Raw genomic sequence first — 13,799 nt, 5'->3', positions numbered from 1 at the left:
GCGAAGCGAAGGTCTACGTTTTGACTCGGGCATTTTGCTTTCGTATGTCCGGATGTTCTCCTCTACAGGTCGCAATTCTTAACCGATTCTCGTGAAATTTTGTGACCGAATTTTATGACTAAATAAAATTTTTTTGTCAATCCGGTTTTTGGAAATTTTTAAAAATGGCGGAGTCGTGATACCTGGCGCCTAAACAAATAGTCGTATCGATATCATAAGACTTTTTTCTTTTTGAAACATGTTTACAGAGTTAATAGCAAAAAATGCAGAAAAAAATTATCGCTGGTTTAGGCGGTATTTAGATATTTAATTTTAACTAATTTTAATTTGAGAAGGAGTAGCTAAATTTCGTCAACCCACCTAAGAACTGTTTGGCTCAGTTTGTAAACGTTCGCTTTTTCTGTTTGCACAGAGGGTCTGGGTTCGATCCCCAGTAATTGTATGCTGGGATATTATAACTTTTGTATTTTTTTACACATAAATTTCGTATTGTTTTTCTTTAATTTACTATACACCGTGTTTTTATTGAATTCCGTTAACTTCGGGGTATAGTTAAGTACGTTTATAAGAACTAAATGGCATAGTTAATTTTCAAAAAAAAATTTTTTTTTGTTTTCTTTTTTGTTTTTTTTTTTTGTTTAAAAAGTAATTAAATGTAGCATATAGCGTTGTTGTAACACGGGCATTACATTTAACTCAACCAAACAATTGAAATCTGTGACATATCAATGTCATTTCGTACATCAATCGACCGAGATTGTACTTAAGTTTAGTAGCAAATGTATGAACTCATTCTAAACACTAATCAATATGTAAGCCGGCCCTAAGGCAAGTGTACACGCTTGTAGAGGCCTTATAGTAAAAAAATAAATTATGGATTATCTCCGAAATGGACTTAATTAGAACATCGGTGTCTTTGAGAAAGTTACTTGATTTAAGCTCAGGAATGCACCCTTGAAATTAACGGAAATCAAAAAAAACACGGTGTATTTAAAGCTCTTAGCACCATGTTATTTCAAGCTCTGCTCGCGAGGTCTACAGCTCACAGAGCCACTAGTTTATTTTATCAGATTTTTATAAATATGGAAGCTTCTGTTTACATAGAAGTTCAAAATTAAATTTTGAATAGGTATGTAGGTACAATATTTCATATGTTATTTTTTAAATATAGCCTCACGTTAAAAAAAAAGAAAATAAACGTACACCTTTATCCTTCGCCACTTCGCTCCGCCTCTGAACCAACACGGACAGACAGACAGACGGGCGTTATATATAACATCTCATGAATAGGCGCAGCCAGGCGGAATAGTGTCGTGCTTTGTTTTAAGAAACTGGATGCAGAAAGCCTTGACAGAGTGAAAAGAGTAGGTTATCTGGAATCTTATTAGACTTGCTAAAGTATATAGACAGTGATTCCGTCCAATGAATATCATGACCAGACATCGTAAAATTTATGGTATTTTCGGTGCAGCGTAGTGGTGTTAACGGAATTGATATGAACAATTTCAACCCTAATGATTAATTAGCGTTAATTACGTTCATATTAGCCTTAATTTACCATTTCAGTTGGAATTATCTATACCAATTCCATTAACACCACTCCGCTGCACCAAAAATGCTATAAAATTTACGATGTCTGGGATCATGACTTACACAGTCTCTGTACAATGTATAGACTTGACAGCTTTCATGTGGGTCTAGGTTATTTTGTTATTGTCATAATTTGACATTGAATGAAGTACCCACGGCAACTTATAGGCAGGTACGTTCGTTAAAACTATTAGCTTAGTAGAAATACATTTTTTTCACCACACCAACGCGAGGAACAGCACAGCATTAGAAATCTTAGCCATAATTAGGAAACAACTCAAGATTAAAGTGTCAAATATATATTTAATCAAAGAGAAGTATTACAAATTAAAACATTACACCAAAATTACATTAATTATAAAATACATCACATAATTACATTACATTTACACAAGTTACATAACACAAATCAAAAACAAAGCAGTACTGGCTGACTGACTACTGAGTCAGTCAAATATCCCACCCCGCGTCATCCCTGGCGCAAAGGTGCCCAAAACGCTCGCCGCATTACCGCGCTGAATCGCGATGGACAACCTCTGCACTAGGAATGACCCGGAGCGGGGATCCAGGCCTCTATCTCGCAAACGGTTCCCAACCTCCTTAAAAAACTCTCTAGCCTCTGAGCACCAACAACCAGCCGTTTCGACTCAAGATTTAATAACATTATCACCGTTGTGGATAGAATACAACTTTCTTATCAGTTTTTAAAGAATAATGAAGCCTTTATTAGTAAAAACATTTTTTTTATTTGAATGCACCTACGCATCCGGGACATCCGGGACTGCGCCCAAAATATCCTACTTCTATTTTTTTACTATGATTTTGTCATATGATAGTATTTTTACGATACTTAGTAGAATAAAGGTTTTTTGTAGGTCAAACTTAACGGTGGGAATGTCAGTGAGTAAAAATACAACTCATATGTAATTACACTTTTATTCATGTAGGTATTAAAATAAACGGTCATACAATAAAGAAACTCACATACATACAAACATGAACGCTGAAAAAAAGATAGGTATACTTGACAGTTTGTTTCCTTAACTCTATGTAGTCAAAATTTTTCAATAAGTATTAAATAGATCTAAAGCTACATACGATGTACGTATAGTAACGGCACCATTCATGAAACATTTAAGATTGAGGAAATTTGCAGTATTTTTTATAGGTAGGTACTGTTTGTCAGTCCGTACGAAAAGTTGGTGTGGAGGTGGAAAAAAATTGAGTTTCGGAATGGACATAGGATAGTTGTCAGTCAAATAATTCCTTAAGGGGGTGTAAAGAGGGGTGGGGTTTACTATCTAATCTTACGTTGACGAAGTCAGGGTCATTAAGCTATTAGTAAACAAATAAATCTATCTCACCCACAACGTTTCGGCAGTATTTAGGGAAGCCAATTGCGATAGAATTTTCTCTCCACTCCTTTTCAACCCACTCTTCCCCAAACCATAAGGATACCTATTAAACGTCGTCACATAATAAATTCCCGGTTTGCTCCTATCCGTGAATAAATCCATCGTATTCGTTACCATTGGTTTTCTATCATAGCAGTTATTTTCTCTAGCCTGCTGTATTGAATCGCATTGCATTCCGATGAAAATTCCAGGGTTCAATAACGCTGAAAGCCAGAGGAAATATGACCGGATATGACTGCATATGACGTCGCATGGGAGCCACCAGATGTCCCCAGGTTGGTACTCTCCCCCGTTGACGTAGAACGTGACATGTCCGACTGGAGTTGCTATGCCATAGCCGTCTATATTTGTGGCTACTACTTTCACAAAGTCAGCATCGGAGGGGTCTAATCTCTGGTCCGGGCCAAGGTGCCTATAACAGGGGCCGGTTGGGTCAAGGCCAGTGAGCGAGGAGATGTTTTTCCCGGTGATCTGACGGTAGTTCTTGGCTATGTAACTCATGGTCTGTCCGCCCAGGCTTAAACCGACCAGCTCCAGGTTTTTCGGGTCCATGCCGAGTGTTGTTAGGTTGGCCAGCATTTCGGCGACGTGATTTCCCACTGGCCTAGTGAGACGAACCGCACTGGAAAAATAACTTTTGTAAAATAACTGTAAAAACCCGCGACAATATTATATTAGCAACATTCATTGATAAAAAAAATTACCTCTGTATAAAAAAAGACATAGCTAAATCGGTCTTTGTGTTTTAGAGTATTTGGGAACATTAAACATAATAAACAAAGAGTTAACGTCTATCTTTAACGTAAATTCCTACTTCTAATATTATAAATACCAAAAAGCATTTATTTACGCTTAAGCTGCTCAACCGATTGAGATGAAAGTTGGTATGGAGATACTTTGTGTCCCGGTCCCGAGAAAACTTTACAGCAAAGTTTTTATTACGAAAATCATTACTCTACGCATACGAAGTTGTAGGCAGAAGATAGTAAATAATAAATTACACAGGAAAATCCCTCGCAGTAAACTCCAAATAGTCCAAAAGCAGAACATTATATCCCAACTCCTTATACACCTGGCCCAAAGTCCTTCCAACAGGCAACCCCGTCCCGTCAAGGTATCCGCCGACGTAAAGGAAAGTTTTCTTCCCAAAGTCTATCTCGGGATGTTTGGCTAACTGCTGCATTTGGTAGTAGTTGTATGGGGTCCACTTGGCTTGGAGCACGTTGCCGGGACCCAGGACTGAGAGGTACAACTTTTTTAAAGACTTGGGTTTTATGGCTGCTGGTTTCCAGGAGCCTGGGCCTGAAACAACAAAAATATGAATTAAAAACCTATGGTACGATTGGCCCCAATTTCACATCGGTGACAGGTGCGACAATTGTAAAACATCACTGTTGCTGACGTCACAGGCATCCATGGGCTACGATTACCACTTACCATCGGGCGGGCCGTATGCCTGTTTGCCACCATCATTGTATTATTTAAAAAAACTTTATTATATCGAAAAAGAACAGATATTTCTCTTGCGAAGTTTCTGACAGTTGTCAAGATTTAGAAGAATTGTAGGTAATTCTTGACAGGAAATGAGTTATAGTTATGTCGGAATTTCGTGACAATTTTATTGTCGTGTTTCTTGTGACAATTGTCATAAACTTAGCAAGAGAAATATCGGTAATACACCCGATATAATGAAGTTTTTTTAAATAATACAATGATGGTGGCAAACAAGAATACGACCCGCCCGATAGTAAGCGGTAACCGTAGCCCATGGACGCCTGTGACGTCAGCAACAATGATGTTTTACAATTGTCGCACCTGTCACCGATGTGAAATTGGGGCCCGATAGGTACAAGTTTACGTAAACTTGTATCCTAGATAAATCTTATTGAGGCTATTTGTTCATGCAATTCATGTAGGTACCTAATGTGATACTAACTCGTATTTCTAAAAGTTATATTTACTTCATTATAAGTAGAGTTGATAGTGTTTTAACATAAACATATAAAAATATTTCACTAAGTATTTATTTAATTGCTCCATTTTTTTTGTATGACTTAAGGTTAAGCGTCTGTGGACAGCATAAAATAAAACTACATTAATGCCTAATTTTTTTTGCCGGACCCATAAGGGTATGCATATAAATGTATGTTTCAACCTTCTATTTATTAAAATCTGTATGCTTATAATACCCAAATCGTTATGTAATTGTATTGTCCACAAAAAACACGCCAGTTTTCCCGAAAGTTTCTGCCTCTTATCATTTCTGTAAAATATCGAATTTTCTGTATCATACAAGATTGTTTAAAAAAAGGGTCATAATTATTTTCGTTGTTTTGGTTTTTGTCCTCAAAAAATGTGATGGAGTGGATGAGATGAACTTAGTTTTTTAATGAAAAATATAATAAAAACAGAAATTGTACAGCTCTGCTAGAAAGACAAGCAATAGCACTCGACTTTTTTTATTTATTTGAAAGAAGGCAAACAAAAGTGTGCCAGAGTGGTCAGAAATAACTTCACAACGAAAATTATTTTGATAACATCGAAACGATCACACAAAATTTCTACATTTTCACTAAATTTTCAAATATTTTGAATGAGGACCTCTGTTTAATCTAGGATAAGTACCGTAAAACGGGGTGAGTAGGTTTCGCGGGGAGCTATGGGTTATGAATGGGGAGAGAAGGATTGAGAGGGGGGTGAGGTGGGTTTTTAAGCCTACTGCTACAAAAATAATGTATTCCAATTTAAAATGGAGCTATAGTAATATTCATAATAAAAAACAATCGATCCAACAATCTTCCAAAATCACCTTTGTATGAAAAACCCTCTCACCCCAAATACGAGGCACTACGGGGTGAGGTGGGTTTTCCTCTTTATCGTCAAAGTTATGAAACGGAACTACCCAAAATAAAATACAAACTAAAATACAAACGTCCGAACCACTTATTATATACACCATTCAGTTTTCACATGTAAAAATAAAATTTTATCGAGGTTTGAAAGTCAAATTTCACCCAACTCACCCCATTTTACGGTACCTACCCAAGTATAAGTTTTAAAGTTTTTATGTAAAAAACTTACAATCGGAAATAAATCCTACAGAATATCCTTCTCCTGCTTTAGAATAGTCCACCGCTCGCACAATAACAAATAAAAACACACAAAACAACACTTTCACCATTTTAGCAACTCCCGTAGCTCTGGATTATATCTTCTGGTCCTTGTATTTTTTTAATCCTGATGACTTTTTCTAAGATTAAACTAAACTACAACAATTTCTGGTTGAATGTAGGTATTTTTCATCTTTTTTTCAAATTGTTTTTTAAGAGATAAGCGTTTACGACTGAGCGGTCGCTTTTAAAAGACTCAACTACCTAGATCTTATCTGAGGAGCTGTGCCATATATGTAAAGTACTTCGTCCTATATATTGACTCATATACATCGTGCTATGCCAAAAGGGCGTATGTCCAAAATTCTGTAATAACATAAGGTCGTATTTGACTTTTAAGAAAGACGCAAGTCTAAAGTCAAACACGTATACCTACGCTTTCATTTTTCTGGCCCCATATAGGTAAGCGGTTTTCCTGTAGGTAGGTAGTAGGTACGAAGACAGAACGACCTTTTTGTTGGTTTGTTTTACACCCTGGATAACCAATAAACGCAATAAATAACTTAGGCCAATTAGGCTTAATTAAAACGTTACCAAACATCAAACATTTCGGTAGGAAAATATGCCAATAATATTTTTTTGGAAATAAAAACATATCTATTGCGTCTATTTCATCTAGAAGTGAACTCTACTTCATTGTAGTGTTTGTCACTAAACGAAAAAATGTATACCGGGTGACCTGTGTAAATATATTATATTTTTTAGTCTCACGGGAATTTTGCAGTCAACAGATTTCACATATGTCGTTATGAGGTAATCCATTCTTATATTCTTAACCACAAACCCTTACGTATCGCAGCATTGGGAGTGGATTTGTCAGCCTTGAATATTGACTTTCTTTTGCCTTAAAATGATATTGTGTATGATCATGTAATTATATAAAAAGTTGACAGTGTTAATACAAAAAACTTAACCTGAAATTTTGTGTTACGCCTAGTCGGTGGCCTACGTAGCTGGAGGTCTTTGGTCCGAATCCCTTTATACAGATTAATATATTATATTACCTACTCATCATTTTACGGACCGTAACAGAAGTACCTTCCTATGGCGGATTGGAAATAATTTATAATAGCTATTTTACTTTGACGATATCATAATTCTAGTACTACCTATATCCGACCTAAAATCCCCCAAACTACCGTTCGGTATATGCTTTGCGGTGCAAGTATGCACCTTATCTAGCCGCTCAGATATCAAAATTCGCTAACACAAATGCAATTTTGATTAAAAGTTCACAACAGAATGGAACGGGAGACCTTTTTATAGGGCAGCTAGAGTTTAAAACTGTGTCGCTTAACTTCAAACTCGGATAAATCCATTCGACCCTCTTAGGAAATATCTAGGCCTATTACCTTTTCTTAATAGGTAGGTACCAAAATCGCAAAATCTGACAGTTGGATTTATCTGAGTTTGAAGTTAAGCGACTCAATTTGCAGTAATACCTTTTAGTTCCGAACGAGCGTTGTAAACGAGTGTGTGTCCTGATCAGCGTGATTACACAAGGAAAAAGGATGCGACGAGGTTATGCAAATATGCAGGTTTGGTCACTGATATATTAAGAACACATCCGTTTCCGTCAAAAAATATGCAAAAAATAAACCGATAGAGGAAACCAACAAGTATATAGGAAGGGGGGAAGTATTTAAGGTTTCTCAAGTGTCACCAACGCTAAAGTGGCTCCTGTGATATTGCTTATGTCCATGGGCGGCGATGACCGCTTCCCATCATGTGGTTCGTCTGCTCGTAAAAAAGTAAGTAGGTCCCAAAATGATCCTTCTTTCAGAGTTATTACACCTTATATATTCACATATGTGACGTTCTACGTGTAAATGTACATTATGGCGGTCGGCGCTTACGTCGCGTAGCACCGCACTGGTATTGGAGCGTCGTTAATAATAACATAAGCGCCTACCGTCATAAGGTACCTTTACCCGTGGAATGTCACATATAACACCACAAGAGCCGATCTTTGCATTGTTGGCAATTTATTACGATACTTAGTTGTTTTCCCTCAATAGTCAGCATGATAGGGTCTGGGTCAGGTTAGTAGGTTGTAGACCTACAGGTGTCTATCGAGACTTTGGACCTATTCTGAGAGGTTACATTACATTGTAGGCATAGAAATATTGTATTCCGAGATTGTAGGTACATGGACGATACGGAGTCGAGTGGTAGCGCTTTATTGCAATAACTCTACCATTTTATTAAAAATAAAATAAATGGAGCATAAATTATTGACCGCCGGTAAACAAGTAAATAAAATTAAGTACTTACTATGTTTGTGTGGTACTATACAGCACGTCCACGGATGATTTTATTATTCCTTTGCGGTTCATATTCATGAAAAGAAATGTACTTTTATGTACTTATGTTTTTAAAAAATGTACTTGCACGGTTTTGGCATAGCGACATACAGGTCGTGGTCGTGCTGAGTAGATACTCCCTGGCACGACCACACTATATTTATGGTTAATTTAATTGTCAAATGAATACAAATCAAATGTACTCAAATTGTACTATCTACAAGCACATCAAAATGTGACAGTGGTACTGCAAAAATCGCTCTCATGATTAAAAAAGATGAACCTAAGGGCTGATTTAGACGGGGCGCGAACTCGCATGCGACTTTCATTACATTGCGGGCTTTGATCGGCTGGTTGAAATGCACGTAACCAACAGTTCGCAATGTAACTAAAATTGCATGAGAGTTCGCGCGCGCGTGATGTCTAAATGTTAAATGTGGGATCATCTATGTAAAGGGAAGGGGAGGGAAGGGGGAAGGGGGTAGTTATTTTTTTCATGTTACGCACAAATCTTAAAAAATATTCAAACGACTTAAAAAAAAACTAACTGCATCTGTAGGTTTTGTTTTTTAATAATAGGTACTCGTATTAAAAAAAAAAGTATCAGTTTGTTTAAGTTTTCATTTTTGAATACGTCTCCCCAGCAAGGACGAGAGGTATCATAAGCAAAGGAAATAAACAATAGGTATGAGGCGAATTCGACTAGTTTTAATATCAACTCGTGACATGGCGAAATTTTAATCACTACTCATGTATGAAACCTGAACCTCGATGAATGAAAAATGAGATGTACTTTTTTCCCGAGTAGCGTTTCGTTCTCGTAGCGCAAACGATTAGCATGTTGGCTACGCACCCAAGGTGCCTAGCCAAGACGACAATTTTTGTTTTTAATTTAATAACCAAATCATTAGGTACAATGTAGCTGTTTTGGGGGCCTAGCCAACATGCCAAACGTTTGCGCTACGACAACGAAACGCTATCTCTGTCTCTCTATCGCACTAATATGTAAGAGTGATAGAGACAGAAAGCGCTTCGTTGTCGGAGCGCAAGCCCCCTAAAGCAGGCCCCCTAGGCCCCTAGACCAGCTAAATTGAACCTAATGATTTGGTTAGTAAATTAAAAATAATACGGTTACTGAAACTATGCGACAGTCATTTGTAAGATTTTATTCCATAAAATAGGTATAAATTAGACAAGAGACTAACTACTATTACATCTACCTAACTATACGTAATTAGTACCTACACGGTACCCAGACCACATTTTTATTCGTGGAATATTATTTGGAATAAAAATCATGATTATATTTATTTGATTAAGAATATGTTATTCTCATAAAAAAAAATTCTCATGGGAATTATTCCCGACCAAAATTATTTGAATATTTTTGACGGGAATAAAATCGAGATGATTTTATTCCTACACATTCTTATTCAAATAATTATTTTATTCTTGAATGCCCAACACTGCCAAGCGGGACGTTTTGGAAACTCAAAATCCCATTCAAAATGACACTTAACCCAAACGCGTACGTCACGACACGACATCGAATGAAATTTACACTAGAGGTACTTACAGTAAATGGTGGAAGGAGTTAAAATAAATTATATTATTTTAGCCAAGCGCCTAGAAAATATGTACACCAACTGTTACATGCGAAATAAAATTGCCTCGACTAAAGATGTAGGATCGTACAACCATAGGAGATGTATAAGGAGCTGGGGCTCCTCCTTTAGGCTTTCTAAATAGGTTTAGACGGTTCAAGACCTTGCATGAATTGGCCTTCAATCAAAATTAATTCAAATAAAATATCTGGTTGCCAAAAAAAAGTAGATAGGTAGCTAAAATTCTATTTTGGTAAGTTATTCCGCATTTCCAATATCACCGAACAAGATAGGTTTTCAAAAATCCTAAGACTAAAATTGTAATTAATTTTAATATTATCATATAACCGCGTATGACCTACCTACATAATTCGGCACATAGATATTTTCAACTACTAAACTGAAAATCGTAATTAAATTCCAAAAAAAGTAAGACAATGTTGCCACTGGAATAATTTGTTTGTAAAATAGTAAATTCCTTATTTCCTTTTTATAAATAAACACGCTAAGATAATTTATTTATTGGTATTTTTACTCCTACGATTTAAAAAAGTACTTTTATTTACTTATTTTTACATAAATACAAGACGCGCTAGTAAAAAGTGGCAACATTCTCCTAATTTTTTTGGTATTTAATTACGATTTTCAATTTAGATAGAGCAGGAGCCCAATTCAGAATTAACAAATTGTTATGGTTTTGATACGACCTTGACGATGTTTGCGGTGATTCACTTCATGTTGCATGCACCAAACAGCGTGACGTACGAGAGTATTTTGATAATAACTTCGAAGTCGTATAAAGATAAGATCTAAACCGTAACGGGCTTCTCGATATATCTCGCCAAACACATATGTGTCATATGCCCAAAAATCCAGTTTGTAGGAAAAAATTCAAAATGTTCATAAAAAAATCTGAAAAGTATTAATCAAGCTTTATTTTTGTTATTTTTTATATTTTTTGTATACCAGGTTAAAAAGTTAGAGGATGGGAGAGAACACATTATTTTGGATTTTCGGAGCTATTTCTAAAAGTATTTTCTTATTTTCTAACCTTAATATTTAAAAATGTGTCCTCTTTTAGTTTATTATCCATGTATTGAAATCGAAAAATCGTTGTTCTAAACGCCATATTCATGGGATACCTAACAGAAATTTTCATTACAGAACTTTGGTATATTGGATGATACCCAAGTCCCAAAGTAATTATTGAGTATTAAGAATTTTATGATGATGCATTTTTTTCCTGGTGATTCACTCTGAATAAAATTAGTGCAAGATTCTTTTACTTTATAAATCTATATAATTTAAAAAATGCCCTTCCATTTTGTTCAATTCCTAAAACTTAAAATATATTTCATATAATTTTCTCGTTTTTTTCTTATTCGAACCCCCTAGTCCTCCAACTAACCTCACCGCAGTTTTATGCAATCTAACCATCATTTGACCTTATTATTGTAAGGGGACATTCACCGCAAAAGCAAAAAAACCGTATAATCAGAAGCATTCGCATTCCTTAATCTATTTGTTATACCTACATATTATACTTTGTCCCCTGATACGCGAAGTGCGAAACCTTAGTACCACATAAGGTACCGAAGTCTTTTTCCATTTTATTTCCTATTCCCCACCACGCCGCTAGAAAATGGCGGACAGCGAGTCAGTGTTGCGCGCGATTTTCGACGCGAGCGCACGCCGCACAGCGTTCGAAATTTAAAACGATCGAGACAGTGAACAGTGAATTTTAAGTTTTTCGGCCAGTGCTGCAGTGAACTTTGGTGTTTACTATTTTGTTACAGTTTATTGGAAGTTTTAAAGGATGTTAAGAGGATTGTATCCTGTTTTGTGCAAGTGCTATTGTTTGCTTTGTTGATGCGAACCAGCTGTCAAAACATCTATACTGTCAAGGTGAGTCCGATTGATTTCGGAACCTGTCCTCCTGTTATCGAATTCATTCACTATTTAATTTTCGAGTTAATTGTTAGTAGAATTGTCTTAAAATGTATTTGTTATACATTTGCTTTTACAGACACTTAATCCTTATACACTATACGTATTTACTTGCGGATTGCATTGTTGCATTAAATGTTAGAAAGGTTTAGGTACTTAGTTTGCAATATGTTAGGCGTTTTAGACATCGCATTGTAGGAAGCAAAATTTAATGACAAATAGGAAGTTCCGATATCAATAAACTCAACTATCGATGCTTTTCTATATAAATAAATAAAATATATTTTTACTGAATGTATAAAAATTAATTTATTCTTTATTTTCCAAGGGTATTTGAGACTTGTTATTCATATAATTATTTCCAAAATTATACGCACTTTTAAATAAAACTCGCAGCGATCACTAGTATATGGGAAAAGCATCGAGAATTTTGTTTATCGATGTAGAAACCTACCTATAATAAAATTTTGCCCCCTAAAATCCGATGTCAGGATATTATTAAGTCGACACACATGACACAAGTCTGCGGTTGAGGTAAAAAGTCGGGCTTAGGTCATCGAAGGTATTTTTGGCCGTAACTTGTTTTGCTTTAATAAGACTTTAACGAGCGACTGAGTTTTGTGTACACTTTTTATGTTCCCATTAATTTGATTCTTGCCAGGTTGGTATTATATTTTGGATATTACTATTTTTATTTGTTAATATTAGGTGTAATTTTAGAATTAAAGACGCACAATATTATATAGGTACACGTATTTATAATGTTATTATTTAAATAATTTGTGACTTAAAACGAATTAATTATTGTTTCTTATCATGCCCCTGACAGTGAGGTATTTTCTATTGAAAAATTCACCTGATTTAATCAGCTAAATTATATGTAGGTACCTTCGACTTTTTAATTATTAAATTAGTTATACCAGAGAAAAATGCCAAATTTGATAACAAAATGGGGGAATAACCCGCTAATTGTAGTCCTAGTAGTTTTACCGTCCATTTTTTTAATTTACTTAATTTAGAATATACGTAAATAACTGGTTTACTATCAAACAAATACAAACAATCTATTGGTGAATAGAATCAGGCGTTACTTTGCGGAAATCCATACTAATTAAAACCAAAATATTACTTTGCTAATCCGCGAAAAGATAACGTGCTAGTCAATCAGTGCTAACCCGTTATACTTACTTGCGTATTTTTACATGCAATTAATATTCCCACCCTCCCACCGCAAAAATAAATACGCAAATAAATATAACAAACCACCACCAAAAGAATAAACCTCGACACGTGTTTCGCCTCTCTACGAGGCATCCTCAGGAGTTGTCCCGTTGCCGTTGTTCCGTTGCCGGGCGTCAGACCGTCAACAACTCCTGAGGATGCCTCGTAGAGAGGCGAAACACGTGTCGAGGTTTATTCTTTTGGTGGTGGTTTGTTATATTTATTTGCGTATTTATTTTTGCGGTGGGAGGGTGGGAATATTAATTGCATGTAAAAATACGCAAGTAAGTATAACGGGTTAGCACTGATTGACTAGCACGTTATCTTTTCGCGGATTAGCAAAGTAATATTTTGGTTTTAAACAATCTATTTACACTTGTTTAGTGAATAACAAAAGATTTGCAACCATTCATTCACATTGAAATTCTTTAGAAACGAACAATTCGCCGTGATGCAACAATGATTTCTCATTGATTCATTGGCCTCAAGATCAATCGAGTGAACTCTGTTAGTAAACATGGAGTTATTGTTAAATGATCAGCCCTGAAG

At 35.7% G+C, this 13,799-nt stretch overlaps 2 protein-coding genes across 2 annotated transcripts in view; one reads left to right on the top strand and one right to left on the bottom strand.

Annotated features, from left to right (window-relative positions):
• Positions 1–2,935: 2,935 nt before the first annotated feature.
• Positions 2,936–6,196, bottom strand: LOC134795842 (pancreatic lipase-related protein 2-like). The gene is made up of 3 exons (XM_063767776.1): positions 6,087–6,196; positions 4,007–4,307; positions 2,936–3,627 (listed from the first exon to the last, which is right to left on the bottom strand). The coding sequence occupies exons 1-3, from the start codon at positions 6,184–6,186 to the stop codon at positions 2,946–2,948; spliced, it is 1,083 nt and encodes a 360-aa protein (XP_063623846.1). The 5' UTR covers positions 6,187–6,196; the 3' UTR covers positions 2,936–2,945.
• Positions 6,197–11,732: 5,536 nt separating this feature from the next.
• LOC134795733 (uncharacterized) overlaps positions 11,733–13,799 on the top strand; it is a 180,597-nt gene continuing 178,530 nt past the window's right edge. Inside the window, exon 1 of the mRNA XM_063767682.1 lies at positions 11,733–11,987. The gene's annotated coding sequence lies outside the window, so the exon portion shown is untranslated. The remainder of the gene's footprint in view (positions 11,988–13,799) is intronic.

The sequence above is a fragment of the Cydia splendana genome, chromosome 12 (genome assembly GCF_910591565.1).
Source record: "Cydia splendana chromosome 12, ilCydSple1.2, whole genome shotgun sequence".
Classification (NCBI taxonomy): domain Eukaryota; kingdom Metazoa; phylum Arthropoda; class Insecta; order Lepidoptera; family Tortricidae; genus Cydia; species Cydia splendana.
This window is presented reverse-complemented; position numbering and strand designations above follow the sequence as displayed.